The 25,257-nt window shown below is 43.4% G+C and overlaps 3 protein-coding genes and 1 pseudogene across 5 annotated transcripts; all 4 read right to left on the reverse strand.

The window, feature by feature from the left end:
- LOC115011883 (uncharacterized) overlaps positions 1 to 9,053 on the reverse strand; it is a 54,598-nt pseudogene extending 45,545 nt beyond the window's left edge.
- A 508-nt stretch (positions 9,054 to 9,561) lies between these two features.
- On the reverse strand, positions 9,562 to 12,562 carry LOC115012599 (gastrula zinc finger protein XlCGF26.1-like). 3 transcript variants are annotated; one of them, XM_029438295.1, is made up of 3 exons: positions 12,188 to 12,560; positions 9,771 to 11,195; positions 9,562 to 9,740 (listed from the first exon to the last, which is right to left on the reverse strand). In XM_029438295.1, exons 1-2 carry the CDS (start codon positions 12,402 to 12,404, stop codon positions 9,772 to 9,774), a joined length of 1,641 nt encoding a protein of 546 aa, XP_029294155.1. In that variant the 5' UTR covers positions 12,405 to 12,560; the 3' UTR covers positions 9,562 to 9,740; position 9,771. The 3 variants fall into 3 exon arrangements, with proteins under 3 accessions (XP_029294155.1, XP_029294156.1, XP_029294154.1); XM_029438296.1 differs by having other exon boundaries at positions 9,562 to 11,192; positions 12,188 to 12,562; XM_029438294.1 differs by having other exon boundaries at positions 9,562 to 11,195.
- Positions 12,563 to 15,480: 2,918 nt separating this feature from the next.
- Positions 15,481 to 17,861, reverse strand: LOC115011630 (ras-related protein Rab-40C-like). The gene is made up of 2 exons (XM_029436784.1): positions 17,194 to 17,861; positions 15,481 to 16,982 (listed from the first exon to the last, which is right to left on the reverse strand). Exons 1-2 carry the CDS (start codon positions 17,309 to 17,311, stop codon positions 16,708 to 16,710), a joined length of 393 nt encoding a protein of 130 aa, XP_029292644.1. The 5' UTR covers positions 17,312 to 17,861; the 3' UTR covers positions 15,481 to 16,707.
- Positions 17,862 to 18,803: 942 nt separating this feature from the next.
- On the reverse strand, positions 18,804 to 20,453 carry ift70 (intraflagellar transport 70). The gene is made up of 3 exons (XM_029436931.1): positions 20,292 to 20,453; positions 19,752 to 19,817; positions 18,804 to 19,049 (listed from the first exon to the last, which is right to left on the reverse strand). The coding sequence occupies exons 1-3, from the start codon at positions 20,337 to 20,339 to the stop codon at positions 18,804 to 18,806; spliced, it is 360 nt and encodes a 119-aa protein (XP_029292791.1). The 5' UTR covers positions 20,340 to 20,453.
- Between the last annotated feature and the right edge of the window lie 4,804 nt (positions 20,454 to 25,257).

Raw genomic sequence — 25,257 nt, forward strand, 5'->3', positions numbered from 1 at the left:
GCCCCTCGCCTCTCGAGATCCTAGTCCCTACGCTGCCCCTCGCCTCTCGAGATCCTAGTCCCTACGCTGCCCCTCGCCTCTCGAGATCCTAGTCCCTGCGCTTCCCCTCGCCTCTCGAGATCCTAGTCCCTGCGCTGCCCCTCGCCTCTCGAGATCCTAGTCCCTGCGCTGCCCCTCGCCTCTCGAGATCCTAGTCCCTGCGCTGCCCCTCGCCTCTCGAGACCCCAGTCCCTGCGCCCCCCTCGCCTCTCGAGACCCCAGTTCCGGTGTTCCCCCCCGAATCCAGAGACACCAATGACTCCGGGTCAGCCTCCGGAGCGGTTTTGCCCGGCTCCAGTCCGGCATCCAGCCCGGCCTCTTTGCCGTTCTCCAGAGCACATCCGCCCGTATCTAGCCCGGCCTCTCCACTGGCCTCCAGCACGGCCTCCAGAGCGCCTCCTCCAGCACGGCCTCCAGAGCGGTTCCGTCCTCCTGAGCGGCCTCCTGCCCTGCCTCCTGTGTTCTTGTTTATGATTGATTTGTGATGATAAAGGGTTAAATGTATATATTTGTATTCTTTGTTTTAAGCATTTATTATAAAATAATTTGTAAAGATGAAAAATACGTAAATAAAAAATCTGCTGGGGCCAAGTGTTTTGTCAGAGGGTTACATTCAGGTACAGGTAACAATGACACAGTTACAAAATGCAAATGTCATTTACTTTTTATCCAAATATATCCAAATACATCTGAAAGTACAAAATAAAATGGTAACATCTGGTAGAGCTCACTTGTAGCCCCGTGCAGCGTAGGGTTTGACTGGACGTGGGTTGATGGTTTTAGTGATCTTGATTCGATTAGGATCCCAGACACAGTCCTCCTCCAAACCGCTCTTCACTATTCCACACTTGGGGGGCACCCAGGCCGTGTCATATCCGTTGTTGTGCCAGGTCTTCTGAAGGGGGTGGCCTTGATAATTGATGGCGATCACTTTCCCCACGTTGACCACAACCTTAATGACGACCTTGTCAGACTCAGGGCGATCAATGGGATAGCGGCTCGCTTTCTGCAGGTCTCTGCTGAGGTAGACGCCGCGGCCGAGCATCCCGTCTGCAGACTGGTGAAAACCGTTGGCTAGGATTAAGTTAGCCATCGCCTTGGTGGTGCCGTGGTACATGACGTACTTTCTGTTATTAATTGGCTCAGAGAGGCCAAGAGGATATACCCCTTCAGGGAGATCAAAGTCATCTTCGGCCCACTCGTACTGCATGTTGGTGTCAGTGTCACTGTGGGAAAGAGGATCATTAGTGTTGAGACTTCAGACGGAAGAAAATAAACATCATTGCAAACAAAACAGGAACTAAAACAGAACATGAAGAAATCATTTAACTACACATTTTAAGCTTGGGTTGGAAGATCCTTAAACCTGCATCCTCTGTAACATCCAGCAGGGGGCGACTCCTCTGGTTGTGTAGAAGTCTATGAGAAAATGTTTCTATTTACAGGCACATCAGTGCTTTGAGCAAATGCTAACATGCTCACAATGATAAAGCTAAAATGCTAATGTTTAATCGGTATAATTTGTATTATGTTCACCATCAAAGTTAAGTTAATTGTTTGCATAATAACATTTACTAATTAGCACTTTTCCTAGAACTCGGGTCATGCTTCTTGCCGTCAGCGCGGCTGGCGTCGATGGTGCATGCGGTCAACGGTCACGTCTGGTTGTTCAATGAAATGGAAATTGAAATCATTTTTGTGATCCTCTGACTTTTCCTCTAGCGCAGGGGTTCTCAACGGGGGCAGCAGCGCCCCCCAGGGGGCGTTCAGAGAATGTCGGGGGGCGCTAGAAGCAATATTTCAGAAAGGGGGGCGTTCACGTGTCTTTGGGGGGCGTTTATGTTTACGGCCCGCGAGTTCATTCATAAACGCACGCAAAAAATCTTCTCCAAAAAATGTATCCGAATCTAGTCAGATATAGAATAAAACCAGCGACTGACCACTTTTCCTGGCCAAGGTCAGGGTCCTTGAACACAACACGAGCGGAAAGTGTCATCACCTGGTCACGTCATGTCAAAGAACTTCAACATTAAACTCTCATTGACATCAGTGAACGCAGCATGGCGAGTGTAACACCAGCAGAGCTAACACCAGCAGAGCTAACATCAGCAGAGCTAACATCAGCAGAGCTAACATCAGCAGAGCTAACATCAGCAGAGCTAACACCAGCAGAGCTAACATCAGCAGAGCTAACACCAGCAGAGGTGATCACTGCTGCTGATTCAGGCTGTGTGCCTTTAAAAAACGCAGATATTTTTCGCCTGAGTTTCTGAACGTTGTGGTCGACATCGCTCCATTTATAATTAAAGTGTTGGATTTTTTACTTTTCTGCACTTTGTAATTCTCTTCTCTCATTTCCTCCGCTCTGTCTCTGACTGACGAAACGGAGAGAATGTGAATGCGCAAAGCAACGCAGTAAACACGGAAACATGCACATAAAATAGATAAATAACATAAGCGTTTAGTTTATTGAATAAAAGAGGACCTGTTCAATGTGAAAAGTGACTTGGGATTTGGCGGAATATATATATGATAAATATATATATATATATATATATATATATATATATACATTTCAGGAGGAACCGTTGGGGGGGGGGGGCAGCGCCTCAGACTTGTTGCTTTGTGCTCGTTTATTGTTGGATCACTTAAGAGTGCAAATTGTTTCACATTTCTGAGGCTGCTGTGTTTAACACCGGTTACAGTTTGAATGTCTGACCCGTCTCTGATTGGCTGCAGTCTATGACACAGATTAAAGTTTGAATCTTTTTACGTTGCATTTGTTTAACACTCCTGAATAAAATGTCTTTGTTTGCTCCCTGGGTACATGGTGTATCAGGGCAATTGAAGGTAAAAACAACAAAACATTTGTTTAATAATATAATATTTATTACTATTTAGAAATGTTCTTATGTAACTTCGATCTCAGAGAATTTGAGTTTTTATAATAACATAATATAGCCGCCTAATAATAAAAATATAAGATTTCAAATACTAAATTAATATAATCAATATATAAATAATAAATACTAAGAATAATAATCAACATTAAAATTCAGGGGAGACAATTAGCCTACATTTTATTTGATGGGGGGCGGTAAGGGACCTGGATAATGGATAGGGGGGCGCTGGCCCAAAAAAGGTTGAGAACCACCGCTCCAGCGCCATCATCAGGTCAACATTTGATTGTGTCCAAAGCTTTGGTTTAATACCTGCAGAGCTGATTAGCAACTGTTAGTTAATTAATTAAGAAGTGCGATTTTTTTGCTGAGTGACATGAATACAGCAACGAGTGAGAACATGAGGGGGGGGGGGGGGAGCTCGTATTTTCAAAGACAAGGACGTGATATTTTCTATTTTCTTATTGTCAACAAATCCCACGAAAAGTCAAAATGTGTATTAATCCGCCGCTGAAAAGAGTCCCCAACAAACGCTCTATTGCTCTGTTTACGGTAAGCGCGTCATTTCCGGTTGTTAATGTTTCTGTGTTGCTGGTAGCATACTTCGGCAGCTCCAGCTTGACCCAGTTAATGCAAGTGTAGCTGTTAGCAAGCCCCCTATAGCTGGTGCGGGCCGACCAGTGGTATCTCCTGTTAGCCGTCCCCCGGCGGGACCCGAGCAGCCGGGAGACTGGGTGACTGTCCGAAAGAAGTGTAATCAGAAGCCCACGGTTCACCACCAACCGCTTGCTGTTTCTAACAGATTCTCCCCACTCAGTGACACACCAGCTGAGAAGCCAACTCTGGTTATCGGTAGCTCAATTTTGAGATACGTTCATTTTGAGACACCAGCGACGACAGTCACGTGCATTCCGGGGGCCAGAGCGGGCGACATAGAAGCACATTTGAAACTGCTGGCTAAGGCTAAACGTAAATACAGTAAGATTGTTATTCACGTCGGCGGTAATGACACGCGATTGCGTCAATCGGAGTGTACTAAAGTTAATGTGGAGTCGGTGTGTACATTTGCCAAAACAATGTCGGACTCCGTAGTTTCCTCTGGTCCTCTGCCAAATCTGGTCATCATTCCGTCGCTGGCTCTCACGGTGGTGTCCAGATAATGATGGCTGTGTTTGGGCTTCGTAGACAATTGGCAGGACCTTCTGGAGAAGACCTGGTCTGATTAGGAGTGACGGCATCCATCCTACTTTGGCTGGAGCAGATCTCATATCCAATAATATTACACAGTCTATTAGTGGACCTAATCCATGACAACCCAGAGTTGAGACCAGGAGACAAGAGTTGCAGTCTTACACACTTCTCTGTGCTTCTTTCCGGGCAGTCACCCACTCAAATCCCCATAGTGACTGTGTCTGCCCCACGACCACTGAAACTAATCAAGTCTATGGTTAACAGAAGAGGAGTTATACATGAAAACCTCATTAAAATAAACACCACCACTGCAAAAGTACAACTAAATCGAAACATTAAATGTAGATGTAAATGTAAATGTGGATTGGTAAATGATTTAATATCAGATAATAAGATTGATTTATTTTGTCTCACTGAAACCTGAGACATGAAGAATATGTCTAAATGAATCCACTCCACCTGGTCATATTAATACTCACATTCCTCGAGGTACTGGCCGAGGAGGTGGAGCTGCGGCCATATTTGACTCAAACCTCTTGATCAATCCTAAACTAAACTAAACTATAACTCTTTTGAAAGCCTTGTTCTTACGCTCTCAAACCCAACATGGAAACAATAAAGCCAGTTTTATTAGTTCCTGTGTACCGCCCTCCTGGTCCGTACTCTGAAGTTCTATCTGAACTCTCAGAACTTTTATCAAGTTTAGTCCTTAAAACAGATAAAGTAATTATTGTAGGTGACTTTAATATTCATGTGGATGTTGATAGTGACAGCCTTAATAATGCATTTATCTCAATATTAGATTCACTGGGTTCAGTCAGAATGTACATGAACCAACTCACTGTTTAAACCACACTCTGGACCTTGTTCTGGGATATGGTGTTGAAATTGAAAGTTTATCAGTGTGTCCACATAATCCTCTTTTATCAGAACATTTTAATAACTTCTGAAGTCCTGTTACTGGACTACAAGCCAGCAGGCAGAAATATCCTACGCTCGATGTTTATCTGAAAGTGCTGTGACTAAATTTAAGGAAGTGATTCCATCAGCACTTAATTCAATACCAGGACTCAATATCAATATAACGGAGGACTCCAATGCTAACTTTAGTCCCTCCCAAATTAATCATCTTGTTGATAGCGCTGCAGCCTCACTGCGAATAACACTCGACTCTGTCGCTCCTCTAAAGAAGAAGATCATAAAACAGAAAAAGAAAGCTCCGGCTTAATTTACAAATCCGCAAACTAAAACAAAAGTCGAGAAATCTTGAAAGTAAATGGCGTTCCACTAAACTGGAAGAATCTGGTTTAGTCTGGTTAGATCATCTTAAAACGTATAAGAAGGCTCTCCGTAATGCAGAGCAGCTTATTACTCTTCCTTAACAGAAGAACATAAGAACAACCCCAGGTTTCTGTTCAGCACTGAGGCTGACAGAGAGCCACAGCTCTACAGAGCCTTCTGTTCCTATATCTCTCAGTAGTGACGACTTCATGAGCTTCTTTAACCATAACATTATAATTATTAGAGACTAAATTAATCTCCTCCTGACCTCAATCAGTAACGACTTAACTTCAACCTCCAGAACCTTAAAAACATCTGTAACTCCTGAAATATATCTCGACTGTTTTACTCCAATCAACCTTAACCAACTAACTTCAACAATCTCATCGTCTAAGCATCAACCTGTCTTTTAGACCCGATTCAACTAAACTGTTTAAAGAAGTTTTACCCTTAATTAACACCTCGTTATTAAATATGATCAACCTGTCTCTATTATCTGGCTACGTACCACAATCCTTTAAAGTAGCTGTAATAAAACCACTTCTTAAAAAGCCTGGTCTTGATCCAGAGGTTTTAGCCAACTATAGGCCGATATCTAACCTTCCCTTTCTCGCTAAGATCCTCGAGAAAGCAGTCGCAAAACAGTTGTGTGACTTTTTACATAATAATAGTTTATTTGAGGTTTTTCAATCTGGATTTAGAGTTCATCATAGCACAGAGACGGCACTGGTGAAAGTTACCAATGACCTTCTATTGGCATCAGACAAAGGACTTGTCTCTGTTCTTGTCTTGTTAGACCTCAGTGCTGCTTTCCACACTGTTGATCAGGACATTCTACTACAGAGACTGGAACATTGTGTTGGCATAAAAGGAACCGCACTAAGCTGGTTCAAGTCCTATTTATCTGAGCGATCTCAATTTGTACTTGTTAACGATAAATCCTCCATGACAGCCAAAGTCAGTCTTGGAGTTCTGCAGGGTTCTGTACTTGGACCGATTCTATTCACCTTATATATGCTTCCTTTGGGCAATATTATAAGGAACCACTCTATAAACTTTCATTGTTATGCGGATGATACCCAATTATATCTATCAATTAAACCAGATGAAACCAATCAATTGGCTAAACTTCAAGCATTAAGGACATAAAAACTTGGATGTCGAGCAACTTTTTGATGTTAAACACAGACAAGACTGAAGTTATTATACTTGGCCCTAAACGCCTCCGAAATGTATTTTCTAATGACATAGAGCTCTGGATGGCATTAACTTGGCCTCCAGCACCACTGTAAGGAATCTTGGCGTCATCTTTGATCAAGATCTGTCGTTTAACTCCCACTCCCACATCCTCCCATGTACTATGTTGTTTATCCTGTACACACGACATCTATTGCACATCTGTCCGTCCTGGGAGAGGGATCCCTCCTCAGTCTCTCCCTGAGGTTTCTTCCATTTTTCCCCCTTTAATTATGGGGTTTCTTTTAGGAAGTTTTTCCTTGTGCGATGCGAGGGTCTAAGGACAGAGGGTCTAAGGACAGAGGGTCTAAGGACAGAGGGTCTGAGGAGAGAGGGTCTAAGGACAGAGGGTCTAAGGACAGAGGGTCTAAGGACAGAGGGTCTAAGGACAGAGGGTCTAAGGATAGAGGGTCTGAGGACAGAGGGTGTCGTATCCTGTACAGTCTGTATAGCACACTGAGACAAATGTATAAATTGTGATATTGGGCTATACAAATACATTTGATTTGATTTGATTTCCTCCTGTTGAGTGAAGAGATGGGCGGGGCAGCATAAAGGGACCAGGGTGTGTCCCTCAGGGGGAACGTTAGCGCTCATACCTCATTGTGACATACTGACGTTAGCATTAGCACATTCTCATTGTGACATACTGACGTTAGCATTAGCACATTCTCATTGTGACATACTGTCGTTAGCATCAGCACAGCCTCATTGTGACATACTGTCATTAGCATCAGCACAGCCTCATTGTGACATACTGACGTTAGCATCAGCACATTCTCATTGTGACATACTGTCGTTAGCATCAGCACAGCCTCATTGTGACATACTGTCGTTAGCATCAGCACAGCCTCATTGTGACATACTGTCGTTAGCATCAGCACAGCCTCATTGTGACATACTGTCGTTAGCATTAGCACAGCCTCATTGTGACATACTGACGTTAGCATCAGCACAGCCTCATTGTGACATACTGTCGTTAGCATTAGCACAGCCTCATTGTGACATACTGACGTTAGCATCAGCACAGCCTCATTGTGACATACTGTCGTTAGCATTAGCACAGCCTCATTGTGACATACTGACGTTAGCATCAGCACAGCCTCATTGTGACATACTGTCGTTAGCATTAGCACAGCCTCATTGTGACATACTGACGTTAGCATCAGCACAGCCTCATTGTGACATACTGACGTTAGCATCAGCACAGCCTCATTGTGACATACTGACGTTAGCATCAGCACAGCTGTGTCTCAGTAAAACCTCACAGAGTCGACTCCTGTTAAGATAAAACATCTCACTGGGTCCAAAAGTTATGATAGTTCGGTGAAGTGGAGACTTTAAAACATCCAGTCAAGTCTGTTTTATTTATATAACCCAATATCCAAAATCTGAAATCTTTACAAGTCATATACAGCCTACAGATAATTAAAGAAATAAACTCCCGAAAACACCTTTTACTGGGGAAAAGACTTTCCAGAGTTTTACTGTAATACCCTGTCAATATACAGACTACTCTTTATTCTGCTGTGCCGGTATCTCAGCATGCCTCGTGTCTAAAGGCTGAGTCCCACAGTGGGGTTCAAGTTCAAGTCCGACCCGCGGCCATTTGCTGTTTGTCTCTCCCAGCTTCTCTCTCCCTCTTTCCTAAACTTCACTACACTATCATTAAAGGCATAAAAAGCCCCCAAAATCCCTGAAGTTCTTCTGCATTAAACACAGTCCATCAAATCAAATCAAATCAAATGTATTTGTATAGCCCAATATCACAAATTATACATTTGTCTCAGTGTTTACAGACTGTACAGGTTACAACACCCTCTGTCCTTAGACCCTCTGTCCTTAGACCCTCTGTCCTTAGACCCTCTGTTTTTAGACCCTCTGTCCTTAGACCCTCTGTCCTTAGACCCTCTGTCCTTAGACCCTCTCTCCTCAGACCCTCTGTCCTTAGACCCTCTGTCCTTAGACCCTCGCATCGCACAAGGAAAAACTTCCTAAAAGAAACCCCATAATTAAAGGGGAAAAAATGTAAGAAACCTCAGGGAGAGCAACTGAGGAGGGATCCCTCTCCCAGGACGGACAGACGTGCAATAGATGTCGTGTGTACAGGATAAACAACATAGTACAAATACAACATTTGACAGAAATGATGTTGTGTTGAAAAAGAGAAAGTTTGGATGAATCCCATCAGACCCCTTCATCCCCTCATTGTCACAGTATTTACTGCATGTAAATGTAAATGCATGAAAAACAAAGTGTGTGTTCACGTACCTCTCTGTGTTCCTCCAACAGTGCAGGCTGTGAGCTCACTCTGCATTATATAAGCACCTTCAAGCTTTGGGGGGAATTTCAGAAACGTGAGTTTATCTTTCACTTTCATTTCCCCACACCTGGTTTCTGTTGGCTGGTGTTTCCTGCTGCTCCTGATGGTTTTACAGTAAAACTAAACTGAAAGATAGAAACAGTTCACATTCCTCTGTCTCGTTTAAACACCTGAGATAATCTGGATTATAGGATAGAAGTTTTGTTTCCAGCCTCTCAAACGTGGAGATTTACTGCTTTTCTGTTTTATGACAAAACAAGACATTTAAAGACATCAGAGAAACAATATATATAAAAACAATCTGCAGATTAATCGATGATTAAAATACTTAGTTGCAGCTCTAATGAACATTCTCACCTGTGTGTGTGAGTGTGTGTGTGTTGTGATTAGTTGTTTCTGGCTGCTGCCCCCAAGTGGACAAACAATATTATTACAGCTTTAAATCTGCTTTATTGTTATTTTCTAACAAACTGAAGAGTGTCGCGATGATGATTTGTCGTTATTTCATCCATTGTTTATTGTTTGTTTTTGGGTGGGGGGGGGGAAGGGTCATAAACAGTCAAGATGAATTTGCAAACGGAAGAAAAAAGGTTTTGAAAAGTAAAAATCTTTAATTTCAAAGTTTTTTTATTCACTCCTCACGAGTGACTTATTATAAATGATCAAAAGTGACAAAGCAGAGTTCAGAGTTATATATAGTCCACCTTCCAACACACACACACACACACACACACACACACACACACACACACACACACACACACACACACACACACACACACACACACACACACACACACGTCACTTCTCCGTCGTGTGGCTCTTCATGTGCAGCCTCACGTACGTCTTCCGGTGGAAGCCTTTGCCGCAGATCTCGCAGCGGTGCGGTTTCTCCCCGGTGTGCGTGCTGCTGTGCTGCTTCAGCGTGGAGTGGTCGCTGAAACAGCGTCCGCAGATGTTGCACAGGTACGGCTTCTCCCCCGTGTGGGTCCTGATGTGTCGCATCATGTTGTGGCGGCAGTTGAAGGATTTTCCGCACTCGCTGCAGAGGAACGGCTTCTCGCCCGTGTGGATCCTCATGTGCATCTCCAGGTTCCCCTGACTGTCGAAACACTTCCCGCACACTTCGCACACCTTCCCGTTTTTGTGAGTCTTCAGGTGAAGCCTGAGGTTTTCCTCAGAGTCGAAATGAGTCCCGCACACGCCGCAGAGGTCGGTGGCGTGACATTTGGCGTGGTTCACCAGAGAAACCATGGAGTGAAACATTTTCCCGCACACTTCACATATGGTCCGAGTCTGCTGCTTCTTAGGCGACGGCGACGACGACGACTTCATCGTGTCCTCGACGTCTTTGTCGTTTTCATTTTCGTTAGCAGGCGAGTTACTCGGGTTCTTCTCGTGCACGTGAACCAGCAGGTGGCGTTTCAACGTGGAGTAGTCATTGAAGCATTTTCCACAGACGGTGCAAGGGTACGGCTTCTCCCCCGTGTGGATCCTGATGTGTCGCATCATGTTGTGGCGGCAGTTGAAGGATTTTCCGCACTCGCTGCAGTGAAACGGCTTCTCGCCCGTGTGGATCCTCATGTGCGTCTCCAAAGAGCTCGAGGCGCCGAAACATTTCCCGCAAACGCCGCAGACTTCAGCGTTCACGTGTGTCTTCAGGTGAAGCTGAAAGCTCTCCTCGCTCTCAAAGCGTTTCCCGCACACGCCGCAGACCTCCTTCGGGTGGACCTCCATGTGATTCACCAAAGACACGTTGGCGTGAAAAGCTTTCCCGCAGACTTTACAGCAGATTCGTGATTTTGCTTTTTTACTCGGGTGCAGTTTTGGGGCCATCGGCAGGCGAGGCCTCTTCTTCCACTCGCTGTCGCTGTCGTCGCTCTGAGATCCCACGCTACCCATCCACTCGTCTTCACTGTCGTCGTGCTCGTCTGCAGAGCAGCTGGAGGACGCTGCGTCGTCGTCGCCCTCCGCCATCGTCTGCTCAGCTGAAGTGCTCGGCAGAGGATCTTCTCCTTTAGGCTGGTCGAGCTCGTTCTTCACGTCCGGAGGAGTGAAGATGAACCTGATGGTCTCCTCCTCCTCCTCTTCCTCCTCCTCCCGGCTCTTCTCAGTCTGTGGAGGCTCCGGGTCCAGACCGGATCTCCACTCCCGATCACGGTGCTCCTGCTGGTCGGAGGGGAAGTCCTCGTCCCACACGGAGAGAGCCAGCTGTGGTTGGTCTGCTGGAAACAAAGAAAGCAGAAGTTTCAGTTCATCCTCAATTCTTTTACCTACAAGACCATAGAAGAAATATCACAAGGGACATCTTTAAATTGTAACTTTATTGCCTTAAACTTCAGACATATATTTATATATTTTTCCATCACAAACGTTTATCCTTTAGATTTATTTTTCTCTCATTTTCCCCGCTTTAGCACAACTTTGGGATATATCATATTACCTAAAAATATATAACAGTGACAACACTTGCCACCATGTTTCATCATTATATTGGATTTGGCAGGCATTGTTTTATAGTTTATGGCACTAACTGAAAGTTTCAACGTGACACCAGACACCATTCAATGTGACAACTTCATTATTCTTTATTTGACATACCAGCTAACATTGTACGTCTAAATCATGAAGATTTGCTTTTTCCAAATCATTCGGATTCAATCTCTAATTCGGCATATTTAAAAGTAGCCAATCCAAACCTATACTTTATATTTTTGGTTTATAAGCACACATCTATTCCAACCGGACAGTCTTTCTTCGGCAAAATAAGTTGATGCTGATAGTGATCAGATACAATAAAAGTGTATTTTTTATCTAAATGTAGAGCTGCTTGGTGAATCACTTGATTGCCGAATGTAAAATAATACACATGCAATCAACAATATATATGTAATCGTGGCCTATTATGCCCGTAAATGTACAAATAAACAAGAATATATTGCTTTTTGGGGATTTTTCAATTGAGTTTGGCGCTCTTTCAATTAGGGCAGGTATCATCTTACCCCGGAAGGACCTGGCTAATGCAACATGCTAACCTGGTAATGAACCTGCTTTAGCATTCATCACATGACCCACCTGTGTATTTAAATAAAGACGAACAGGTAGTTAAGTTAAGCTAGCTAAACTTCATGTCCACCACAGAAGTGGGCGTTGACGAGGCTCATGATGAAAGCGCGTGCGTGGTGCCACAATGAAAGCATGCTAACGATCCACAAACCTGAGAGTTTGTTTCTCTTTATTCCAGGTTGTGACACAGTCCGCAGCCCCCCCCGCTGCCGGCGGAGCTCCCCCCGCTGCCGGCGGAGCTCCCGCTTGGAGAGCAGGATCTCCTCCTCGTAGCCCGCGATGGTCTTTCTAACCGCCTCGAAGATCTCCTCTGCGGCCGCGGACAGCCGCTCGTGCACCAGCACTCTGAGCAGCTGGATGCCGGACATGATGCCGGACCCTCGGCTGTGTCTGCAGCCCCCCCCGGACCGAGATCCGCTGTTTTATGCGCTGTTTCTGTCCAGAAAACTGCAGCTCGACGTGCAACGTTTCACTGTCAAGCTCGCGCTCGTGTTCAGCGAGCATGGCATGTTTCCGGTTGGACCGGATTCACTTCAAAATAAGAGTTACTTTGTTTTTTAAGAATGTAGTTTAAGTTTTATAATAAGTGGAAATCTTTCCTAACTTTTTAAAATAGTTCCTCTTTTCATCTATTGAGATGCACTTTACTTTAATTATAATTATTATTGTTTCATTGTTAAACTGACTTCATGTATCATGTGCTATTTCTCTTAATCAAAAACTTAAACAAGTTTAAGTTTCAATAAATGACTTTATTCTGAGGAGGTTTCATTTTTATATGCTTTGGTTATTTTTACATGTTTCATTTTTAAAGTAATGTTTAAAAACCTGCAAAGATGAGATAATTATATTAATAATTACTTTTATCTTTTATTTTGTAAAATGTACCCTGTGCGATGTTTTGTGTATTATTTGATTTGATTTGTAAGTTAATTTGTACTTTGTTTTATGCTATAAGTTATAACAGACATCCTTCAGCTCTGCTCCACTTCCACCTCAATTCTTTGCACAACTGTGTTTTTGTAAATATTGTGTGTAACTGTAAATATAATATAAGTGTTATTATTACTAAAGTGTTTCTTCTTGTACTACGTTGTTTTCATTCTATCCTAACGAATTTATTGTAAAATTACAATAAACTTTATTATTATCTGTTTAAGACATAAATAATATAATACAAGATTACTGTTTACCTGACAGCGGTCATGTAGCTACCCTCCAGTAGATGGAGGCCTCGCCAAAATAAAAGACACCAAAACATTCAATCACACAACAATGAACACACATTCAATAGTTTTATTGTGAAAGTCTTCTCTTCAAACCCTCGCCTTGAAACTGTACAATCAATAATTTAAAAAAAGAAAAAATGTTCAGCTTTGTGTTTGAAGAACATTCTCACAAAAACACACACACACACACACACACACTCTCTCACACACTCGCTTCAGATTACTCAGCAGCTTTAACCAAAAACCAGAATAGTGTTGTTCCCGTCATCACCACAACAGTCTCTTTACACAAACACTTCACGTCTCCTCCGACTCCTCTACACCTTCCATCTTTTAGTCCAAAATACAAACTCAGTTCAGGAGAAACACACGAGCAAACACTGAGGAGGACGTGGGAACAAAGGGATGAACGTGTGTGTGTGTGTGTGTGTTATCGTCACATCACACACACACGAGCAAACACTGAGGAGGACGTGGGAACAAAGGGATAAACATGTGTGTGTGTTATCGTCACATCACACACAGAGGCTGGATGTACAACAACACATCATGAACTCAGCGAGACGCTTCCTGTTCCAACCTTCTCGGAAATCTTGGCAACAAGCTCGAGCGCTTCTTTCCTAAAACATTGATGCTCACGTCTCCGGGTGGGGGCTGAGCTCCTGCACCTTTGTGGACGACCTCAATTATTTAACTTGCGCCCACAAACTCGAAACCAGGGAACGATTTCATTAAATTGAGGTAACAAATGATCTCTAGTGCGCATGAATTAGTGCATCGTGGCCTCGATGTATGTCGTGTCTGTGGCCCCTCCCTGACTGAGAAACACCTGAGCTGTGCTTTTAATGCCAACTTTTTCTATCGCAGAGCAAACGAGGCTGCGGAGGAGATGCTGCGCTGCGAGGAGGATGAAAGAGACGCACTGATGAAGCCACGAAGAGAGCATCTATTATTCAGCAGCTATGAATCATCACACACACACACACACACACACACACACAGAGAGACACAGAGACACACACACACACACACACACACAGAGACACACACAGAGACACACACAGAGACACACACACACACACACACAATGAATGCAGCAACGAGCGAGAACATGGGGGGGGGGGGGGGGGGCGTCGTGATATTCTCTATTTTCTTATAGTCAACAAATCCCACGGAAAGTGAAAATGTGTATTAATCCGCCGCTGAAAGTAGTCCCCAACCAACGCTCTGCTTCCTGTTAGTTGAAACGCCTGACGGTGAAACTAACATCAACTCCTCTCAGTAACGGAGACGCAGCTGCGTTACGATCACTTCCTGCTGTGATGATGTGTGACGTGTTCCCTCTGCACCTCCTCAGCGACGTCGGGACGCAGCGTGCAGGACGCAGCGTGCAGGACGCAGCGTGCAGAATGCTGGAAGCAGCAAATGTTACAAACAGTTCCAGCTCAACATGAACTGTCATGGATCAAACTAACAAAGCACCTTCACTGTCATCCTGGGGGGGGGGGGGGGGTTCAGAGAGAACTGATAAACACGGGTGACCCAGAACTCTGCCAACATGTCGTTCATTCATCGATTTCAATTGTTTCGTCTCAAGTGTGAAAATAATCACAACTTCAATACTTAGTTTAATAATATGACGAATAAAAGAGAATATTTGAATTGTTTCCACGCGTGCACATAAACTAACGTATCGTCGTATATGGAGCTGCAATAACTGTAATTATTATCAGACAGATATAAAATGTCCACGCAGACACATTTACTCTAAATGATTATTTAATTATCATCTTTAAAGTGATAGAAAACACAGAGAAGCTTTTCTCATTAAAACAACGACTTATTATTATTATTATTATTCTGTCGAAACTTTGTTTCAGCTTTAAGTCAAACGTGTTGAATAATCACAACTTAATAATAATAATAATAATAATAATAATAATAATAATAATAATAATAATAATAATAATATCATGTTGATGGAGAGGTCACGCTCACACAGGCAGACAGACAGGCAGGCAGACAGGGAGGCAGACAGGGAGGGAGACAGAGAGAGGGAGAGACAGACAGAGAGAGACAGACAGACAGGCAGACAGACAGGCAGGCAGACAGACAGACAGGGAGACAGAGACAGACAGGGAGACAGAGAGACAGGGAGACAGACAGACAGACAGGCAGGCAGGCAGACAGGGAGACAGACAGGCAGGCAGACAGACAGGCAGACAGACAGACAGGCAGACAGACAGACAGGCAGACAGAGAGACAGAGAGACAGAGAGACAGGGAGACAGAGAGACAGGGAGACAGAGAGAGAGACAGACAGGCAGACAGACAGACAGCACCCCTAGGTGATGCAGATTTGAAGCTCTCCCTCTCCGGACTACAACTCCCAGAAGCTCTTGGTCCAAAAAATAAAACTTCTTAGATTTGTTGACAAACATGAGAAATATTAAAATCTCTCCGACTCTCGTTCTTCAAGTGGCATCGAGTTAAAATGTATTTCTCAGAGAAGCGAGGGGACTTTAAATAAACAACTTATTTTTATACAGCGTTGAGTGGTATCCATGGCAACAAGCCTCACTGGATCCCTCGCCGCAGCGTGAGCGTGAGAAGCTTCGACTCAGGTCAACACCTCCACACCGGAGGAGCCTTCACTCCTCTTGTCGCCAAGATTTCCCTTCAACACGTGTTGCTAAATAAAACTTCCAAAGCACAAAGAGGCGAATTCACAAGAGGATCGCACTTCTACCGCTGAACCTGCACCAGGAAGACGAAAACAAACCGTGTAATAACAAATCTGTGCTTTTAAATTCGGTTATACGTTGACGCCAAAACAGTCAAATTCACGAAGACCAGCGCTGACGGACGCACGCAGAGAGACTGCAACACGTCCGGTCTGCGCTGTAACATCTCTCGTGAATGGGACCTGCGATCTGCTTGTGAAGCCGCCTGTTCAAACACAGCTGCTGCAGCCGGCGGAGGAACGAGGATCAACCGCTCACTAGCGTCCTGATCGTTCGCTTACTGGTCACGAAAACAGCAAAGAAACGGAGGCGTGGACAGAACGAGGAGGAAAGAAAGACACGAGACAGAACAAGTGAAGAATCTTGAGGTGATTTCTGTGACGCACACACGGCGTGCACCGAGGAACTAAATGTTGAGTTGGTGAGTTTGTGTACAGTTCAGACTCCACCAGTGAGTCCAGTGGGATCAGGTCTGTGGAGAAGTGTGTAGCCGCTCTCCTCTGATCTCTTGAGGCAGCGTTCGAGCCGCCGCCGCCTCCTCCTCCTGGAAACGCTCTTTAACGTGAAGGTGAGAGGCGGCACCGCTCCATCCCTTCATCCATCATTCCTGCTCTTCAGCTCCTCCGGTTCAGGGATGTGCTCTAACTAACTACATCCTGTGCACTCCTGATCCGTGGTCATCCACCATGACGTCGTTAACTAGGAGATTTTGCAGTTGTTGCGGGTGCAGTTCTGCGGGGGGCTCTGCGGCGGACGGATGGACTTGGAGCGCTTCAAGCTGTTGCCCTTGGAGCCGCCGGCCGGGTTGGCCAGCGAGTACGAGCGTCCGTGCATCATGACGGCATTCATGCCGTTGGCCATGGAGAAGGACTTGAGGTGGGACTTGATGGCGACGGGCAGCGGCAGCTTGTCGATGAGGTGCACCGGCGTGCAGGACACGATGGCTCTGCAGCAGAGGTCCTGCAGGCTGAACACTGCGGAGAGGAGGAAGAGTTACACTGAGCTCATCCCGAGTCCTGCTGGAAAATAACTGTCTGAACATTTTTTCACAATAAAAGCCTCCCACGCTTATCGCTTCCTTTAGCTTCAACATGAATGGGAGAACGAGGTGAAGTGGAGTAAGTATTGGATGACGTGTGACATTACAGACATGACACTGAGCTGTGAGGCGTCGTCAGTTCTCACCTCTGTTGGGCTTCCAGAACTTCTCCATGCCGTGCCGCATCAGCACGATGCGCGACAGCTCCGTGAACGACTCGATGACGTTGAAGTTGCACAGAGGGCTGACCTCGAAGAAGGTCATGCCGTTCTTCTCGGCGTACGCCCTCGCCTGCTCGGTGGGAACTTGCCGTTTGAAGGCCAGGTGAAGGCGGTTGCCGACGAGGATTCGAGGCACGCCTGGGGCATGCTGGGAAGGAGAAATCAAACGGGACGACAGGATTTACTTTTTGCATCACTTCAGCATCTTTCACATAGTTCCTGGTACATTACTGGAAGAAGCCTTCAGGTACGATGGCGAGGCAGCGTGCAGCAGAACTTCTCTAATAACATAGAATAATGTTTGTGAAATGAAACGTGTGACTTTAATGAACACTTTCCTTCAGAAAGGATGTTCGCTTTATAAACAGCTGTTTATTTGTATTAAGGAGTGAACTCTTCATTCTTGAGGAATGTTCAGATTTGGCTTAATAACGGTTGAAAGGATCTTTTAGTTTCTCTTCACTTTGTTCATCGGCACCTGATTTAAAGCATCAGTCATCACTTTCACACTAAGTGACCAGCTTGTTATTAATTCAACGAGCATCCAGGAAGCAGCGTGTAGCCGGTCCTGCTCTCTACATCATCCCATCTGTTCTGACAAACGCAGCAGCAGCACTAGCAGCAGCACTAGCAGCACTAGCAGCAGCACTAGCAGCCTACAGCACTAACAGCAGCACTAGCAGCAGCACTAACAGCAGCACTAGCAGCAGCACTAACAGCAGCACTAGCAGCAGCACTAACAGCAGCACTAACAGCAGCACTAGCAGCAGCACTAACAGCAGCACTAACAGCAGCAGCACTAACAGCAGCACTAGCAGCAGCACTAACAGCAGCAGCACTAACAGCAGCAGCACTAACAGCAGCAGCACTAACAGCAGCAGCACTAACAGCAGCACTAACAGCAGCAGCAGCACTAACAGCAGCAGCACTAACAGCAGCAGCACTAACAGCAGCAGCACTAACAGCAGCAGCACTAACAGCAGCAGCAGCACTAACAGCAGCAGCACTAACAGCAGCAGCAGCACTAACAGCAGCAGCACTAACAGCAGCACTAACAGCAGCACTAACAGCAGCACTAACAGCAGCACTAACAGCAGCTCTAGCAGCAGCACTAACAGCAGCACTAACAGCAGCACTAACAGCAGCACTAACAGCAGCACTAACAGCAGCACTAGCAGCAGCACTAACAGCAGCACTAACAGCCATTTGAAAGCAGCATTATTTTAACTTCCTGGTAATAAAGATGTTCCCTGTTGCTGGGCTACACACATGTGAGCGTGCTTCCTTTTATTAGATGTGCATTTATGGCCCATATGTATTTGTTAGAGCGCTTCTGTTGAACAACAGCTCCCAGTGATGGAGGTGTGTAACAGATGGAGGGACTAGAATGAACATTTCAATCTAAATAAGGTGGATTTGTTCTTCAATTGCACATTTGAAGCAGTGATGGAACACCTGGAGCCAAACTCTTTCATCACAAAACAATGCAGTGAGTCTTAGTGGAGCTGCGAAAAAGTTGGCATTTTTGCATCATCTTATATTTTGAGCGCAGCACTGGGTACACGCCGTACCTTGATGTGACTGCTGGGGTTGTCGAGCACGAAGGAGGCCTTTGTGGCCTCAGGATAAGCACCGGCTTTGTAAAGGGACTGGGCGTAGTACACCTTGTACTCCTCCACCTCCGGGTGCAGCTGGGTGAGCTGCTCGTAGCACTCTGCAGAGTTTGTGAAATCCTGGATGTGATAGTAGCAGTAACCCAGCAGAGACAGTGCTGCCCTGGACTGTGAAGCAAGAGACACACAACAACATTGACATATAAACCAGGATGTCTGTAGCTTTACAGCACGAGATGTACTTTTCAAAAACGAAATAATCATAATAAATCATAAATAGTGAGAAATATAAATCAGCGCAACCTATATTTAAATTCATTTAAAAATATATGAAATCACATCATTGCCACTACTTAATTATATCTCAATTAATTGTTTAGTCTTTTAGCAAATCATTGCATTTGTAAAACTGCCAGTGAGGTTTCAGAATGTTTCTTAAAAAGTGACTGAAACGATTATTTTAGTCAAAGAATAGCTGAATCTTAATTTTCTGTTGATCGACAAGTCAATTCATATACATTTTATGCCCAATACTAGCAATAACATACTCATAAAAGACCTGCAGACATCCCGAAAAGATATACTTTATGTATGTTTTCATTATTGTGATCACAAAGACAGTAATTATGAAAAACTGGATTGCTTTAAATTGACCAACTCAGAAAGAATGGATCACTGAAGCAATAGAAATGATTAGGTAGACGACATAGACGACAGTGGGAAAGTACTTAATGTTAATATAAAATAAATAGGAGGAAAAGATAAAAAATAAGGAGAAGGAAGAGAAAGACAAGTGAATTTTGTATATTTATCTTTCCTGTTTGTATTTTGTCAGTCAATATTAAAAAGGGAATAACACATGCCACTTACCTTCGTGTGTTTTTGAAGTTGGCTGTTGAGGATGTGAATTGCTTCCACATACTGGCCGTCTTTAATCTAAAAGACAGAGAAGGAATTGTGATGTTTTTTATAATTCCTAATCACATACATTATTAACATTGTCTAACAGCTGTTAAATATGATGTTATTGTAAGGTCTAACGTTAACTTCATTCCATTAAGCATCATTATAACGAACCATATAACTGTGTAACGCTACACTGAACTACAGCAAATATTAGAGAGTATTTAGAGATGCAGTAACGTTATGATAACAGACAAAAACACCGCAAAAGTTCAACTTTTATTGAATTATTTGGAGCTCGTCGTTTTTAAATGGTTGCTGAATTTCAGAGCAGTCCATCGCAATTCCGAAAAAGTGTTGTAAGTCGAGTGTGTGTTTCTCAATGAGATAGAAACACTAAAATTAACGATTTTTGAAGGGAGTTTCGGTTATAGGTTACTGTTCTAACGAGGCTAGCTTACCACTGAGCTGGGAAGCTAGCCTCAACTAAAACAACAATATTCTCACCAGTTTGTAGATTGTAGCCGTGTACTCTCCGTCTTTTATAGCTGTCATGGCTTCAAACGAGTGGTGTTAACGATAAATAATTACTTCTAACTGTGTGTGTTCACAAAATCTGAAAGAGACCATACAGCTAGCTTCTGTTTAGTGGACGGAGGGAGCGCATAGTAGCTGTTACTAAGCAACGGAACAGACCGGAAATAGAACATTTGACAGACGTGTGTAACGGCCAATCATATGGGAGGATAAAGTTACACTGAACAACCCCCCATTTTTTCACCCAAACCTTTATTTAACAGTTGAGAAAAGAGATACAACCAGCTACAACTTTATGTAACATCATGTTACTATTACAATTTGTTGTTATTATTTTATTTAATAAAGACTTAATGAGCCAAGTGGCTTTATAGAATAAGTCCTTGGGGAAATTGAGATTGTGACCCTGTGTCAACCTTTAAATAAACCTTAAATAAATCTTAAACCATGCAGATAATACATTCAAATTTATGTAATGGGAAAGATAGGATTGGCTCAAATTAAAAGCCAAAAATATACAAAAGTGGGATATAAACACATACCTGCAATAAACTCATGAAAACAAAATTATTTTTAATAACAATGACAAAAGCTTAAAATTGAATAATTTCACAATATAAATTAAATTATATATTTATATTCCTTTCTTTCTGCATATTGCACATTATACACTAAACCTGCCTTTTTAAGGCTTTTTAATGACTCACCTGCATGTTTTCAGTTCAAACTGATACATTTTAATGGTTAAAAATGCCTTGAACCCTTAATTAAAAATTAATTAAAGTGTTTTTAAAGTGTAAAACACAAAAATACAAAGGAGAAGGATTTATTTATTTATTTAGCATTTTAAGAATTAGTTGAACTTTCAGTATATGTGTTAACAGTTTTAGTTTAATTTATTCTGAAGAGTTCAACTTTGATTTTGAAATGTCAGGATTATTACTTTGTTTTTCAAAATAAAAAAAGATCCTCCTCTGATTTATTTTTCCTTGTGTTTGGCCCTAATACTGAAAGTTTGACTTTATTTCAGCTGTATTCTCGACTTTTCCTTCTTTCTTTCAGAGCACAAGCGCAGACCGGTACAAAACAATGATCTCATGTTTTAAGGATCCGGGAAGAAATAAAGCACAGCGGTCAAAACAGAGGAAACTGACCTCAAACCTAAACCACACTGTGCCGACCACCAGACCTCCATAATGACATGCTGTGTGTGTGTGTGTGTGTGTGTGTGTCTGTGTGTGTGTGTGTGTGTGTGTGTGTGTGTGTGTGTGTGTGTGTGTATGTGTGTGTGTGTTTGAAAGTGAGAGTGTGATTTCTTTTTGTGTATCTGCATGTGTGTGCATGCTTGTGGGCAGCATGGGTGTGTGCTTTCACTCCCTGTTTCTGCACTTCTTGCACACCTCTCACTGCCTTCTGCTGGGACTGTAGGGAAGCTTTGCAGGAGAGGAGCTGCGGATCAACAGGTACACGCTACAGGTGAACAGGTAAGTGCAGAGACCAGGATTTTATTTACATTTGGATTATATTGACGAATGATTTTTTTAGCCAGATGATGAAGAAAAGGTAAGGGACAACTGGAGATAAGGTGTGTCTGCTTACCTGTGATATCAGGAGTAAATTGTTCTACTTTATGTTTTTAACTTCTTTCTGCTTCTTATTGGTGAAAGAGGCTTCATTTGATCTAAACATGAGATGAAGCAGGTTCAAAGTTCTTGTTTCATGTTGTTCACATATTAGAGTCAAAGATCTTTACTGAAGGGAATTTTGTATGTCTCCACAACACACAGAACTTAGTGCATCTCCTGCATGTAGTTAGTGTAGCGTGTATAACATGAGCTGTGAGTGACATGTGAACAAAGCCCTCTGCACAAAGCTTCAGAATATAGAGAGGAATGAAAGTGGAAAGTTTGGTGTATGTAAGTGCTGCTGAAGTGGAGACTTCTGCTGAAGAGTGGGAGAAAAAGCTCCTTTAGAGAAAAGCTCCTTTAAAGATATGTATTGTAACATTCATACATGTTGTACACACTACAGGTGAACAGGGTCATACATGTTGTACACACTACAGGTGAACAGAGTCATACATGTTGTACACACTACAGGTGAACAGGGTCATACATGTTGTACACACTACAGGTGAACAGGGTCATACATGTTGTACACACTACAGGTGAACAGAGTCATACATGTTGTACACACTACAGGTGAACAGAGTCATACATGTTGTACACACTACAGGTGAACAGGGTCATACATGTTGTACACACTACAGGTGAACAGAGTCATACATGTTGTACACACTACAGGTGAACAGAGTCATACATGTTGTACACACTACAGGTGAACAGAGTCATACATGTTGTACACACTACAGGTGAACAGGGTCATACATGTTGTACACACTACAGGTGAACAGAGTCATACATGTTGTACACACTACAGGTGAACAGTCATACATGTTGTACACACTACAGGTGAACAGTGTCATACATGTTGTACACACTACAGGTGAACAGAGTCATACATGTTGTACACACTACAGGTGAACAGTCATACATGTTGTACACACTACAGGTGAACAGTCATACATGTTGTACACACTACAGGTGAACAGAGTCATACATGTTGTACACACTACAGGTGAACAGAGTCATACATGTTGTACACACTACAGGTGAACAGGGTCAAACATGTAACTAACAGATATCATGAAGCTTCCCCACTTCATGACTCACATCAACACAGTTTATATTACAAGTGTTTAATATGTACATGAGGCGTTATGTAATGTAGCTGTGGAGAGTTTACATCTTACAAACACACACTCTCATGTTCTCATGTTTCCTCTCGTCTGAAGAAGACGAGTTCTGGAAGCAGAAAAGCCTAAATTCAACGAAGATGAGTCTGGCCTTAGTCGTCACTGTGCTTATGAAATTATGAAATAGCACTATAAGTGTAATACATGCTTGAAATGAAATCTGACTTATTTGTAATATTGAGCATGAATTTGAATGAGGCATCTGCCGTTTAAATACTGAATGAATCCAGGAAGTTCTGTAATTATTCTTTCACCGCAGGGACAAACTTATTCATGGCTGCCAGACGAGTCCAGTTACAACTGATGACATTCTGGCTGCTTAAAAAACAAAGCTGTGCCTTTGAGAAAACCTCAAGCAGCTTCATAGTGAAGGTGTGTGTGTGTGTGTGTGTGTGAGTGTGAGTGTGTGCGTGTGAGTGTGCGTGTGTGCGAGTGTGTGCGTGTGCGTGTGTGTGTGTGAGTGTGAGTGTGCGTGTGTGCGTGTGTATGTGTGAGTGTGTATACCTGCAGGGACAGTCGGCTGTATGTGTGTTGAATTAAGTTTTTGGTTCATTCTTTAGTGTTGAAATGTTCAGTACAAAGTTTTACATGACGTCAACTTCAGGTCAGGGAATGAGTTTGATCACGACTAACGGTGTGGCGGCGGAGGCTCAGGAGGTAGAGAGGTCGACCGGTGGTCGGAGGTTCGAACCCCGGCCCCTGCAGTCAGCATGTTGAAGTGTCCTTGGGCAATATACTGAACTCCAAATTGTGTGTGTGTGTGTGAGAAAAAATAGGACAACAGCAGATAGTTGATTCTCACACAGTTCCTTTAACGACCACTAGATGGCGCTCCGAACGATCTCACTGCGTTACAGTGACCGGGAAACTTTCTTAATATACAAACAAGTATTTCTAAAACAAGTTAGCAGCAAACTTCCTGAACTCTGATGTGTGTTGCCGATGATATTATTACTATATGTATGTCACACACACGCTGTGGTGTCATCACATCTGAAACTCTGCATTTATCTTTAGTTTGGCGAGTGTTTGGAACAGACTAACCCTACACATGGGCAGGAAATAAATGTGTTTTGTTGTAAAATATGTTTTAAAAAGTTTGTTTTGAATTAATTCTCTCTGACTTCCCTCTTCAAGCCTCTTGAGAATCCTTTAAATGTCTCGTCACAACCAGTCGGCTGGAGATCACCTGCAGGTCATTTAAACACAGTTGTATAGTCTACAGAGCCTCTGTGTATTGTTGGAGGTGTGTGTGTGTGTGTGTGTGAGTGTGTGTCGGTGCGTCTGTGTGTGTGTGTGCATCACTGGAACAAACACAAGGTTGCTGAGGTAGTTTCTACGCGGCATGTCTCTGCAGCTCTCTGCTCACTTTCCCGGCAGCTCAGTTTTGTGCATCAGCTCTCTGCTGCTTGCACTCGTTGCTTAATGTGAGCCGACTGCAGGAGCTGAGAGTTTAGCCTCGGGGCTGCTTCTCCTGTTCCTGCCTCTGACACGCCTGGAAGACTTTAAGAAGTTTGTTCTCGGGAAAAGTTAGATTTCCTTTTTCTCTTTGATCAGGATTGATAGCCGCAGTGGTGGTAAAGCTGCACGAGGTTTAACACAGAGCTGAACATCTGCAGAGAGTTATACATGAGAGGGAAGTCAAGACATCGTGCACTTCAACAACCTTGAATAAAGGATTTAATTATATTAATGTATCAATAAAGTGCAAATACTGAACATAAACTGGCTCTGCTTCTGAGCCCTTTGCAGAAAGATGCAGAGCATGATGTCATCGAATCGCTCGGGTGCCAACTATTAAACAAACTGGTGATTATTTCTGACATTTACACAGAACAGTTTATTAAGATATCGTGCTCAGCAACAAATAAGCTGATGATGAGCAAACAAAGAAGAATAAAACATAAAAGTGTTTTACAGATGACTCACCAAGAGATCAAGTCTGAAACATAATGAGACACAAAAACGGGATTTAAATCAAGTAAAGTCAAATTAAATTCATGATAAAAAGAAGATAAAAAGATGAAACTGAGGAATAAAAGTTATATTGCAGTGCAAGATATGAGTCCAAAGGTAGTTTAATAAAACGTTTTAAGACCGTCTGTACCCCCCCTGCAGGTG

The sequence above is a fragment of the Cottoperca gobio genome, chromosome 8 (assembly GCF_900634415.1).
Source record: "Cottoperca gobio chromosome 8, fCotGob3.1, whole genome shotgun sequence".
Classification (NCBI taxonomy): Eukaryota; Metazoa; Chordata; class Actinopteri; order Perciformes; family Bovichtidae; genus Cottoperca; species Cottoperca gobio.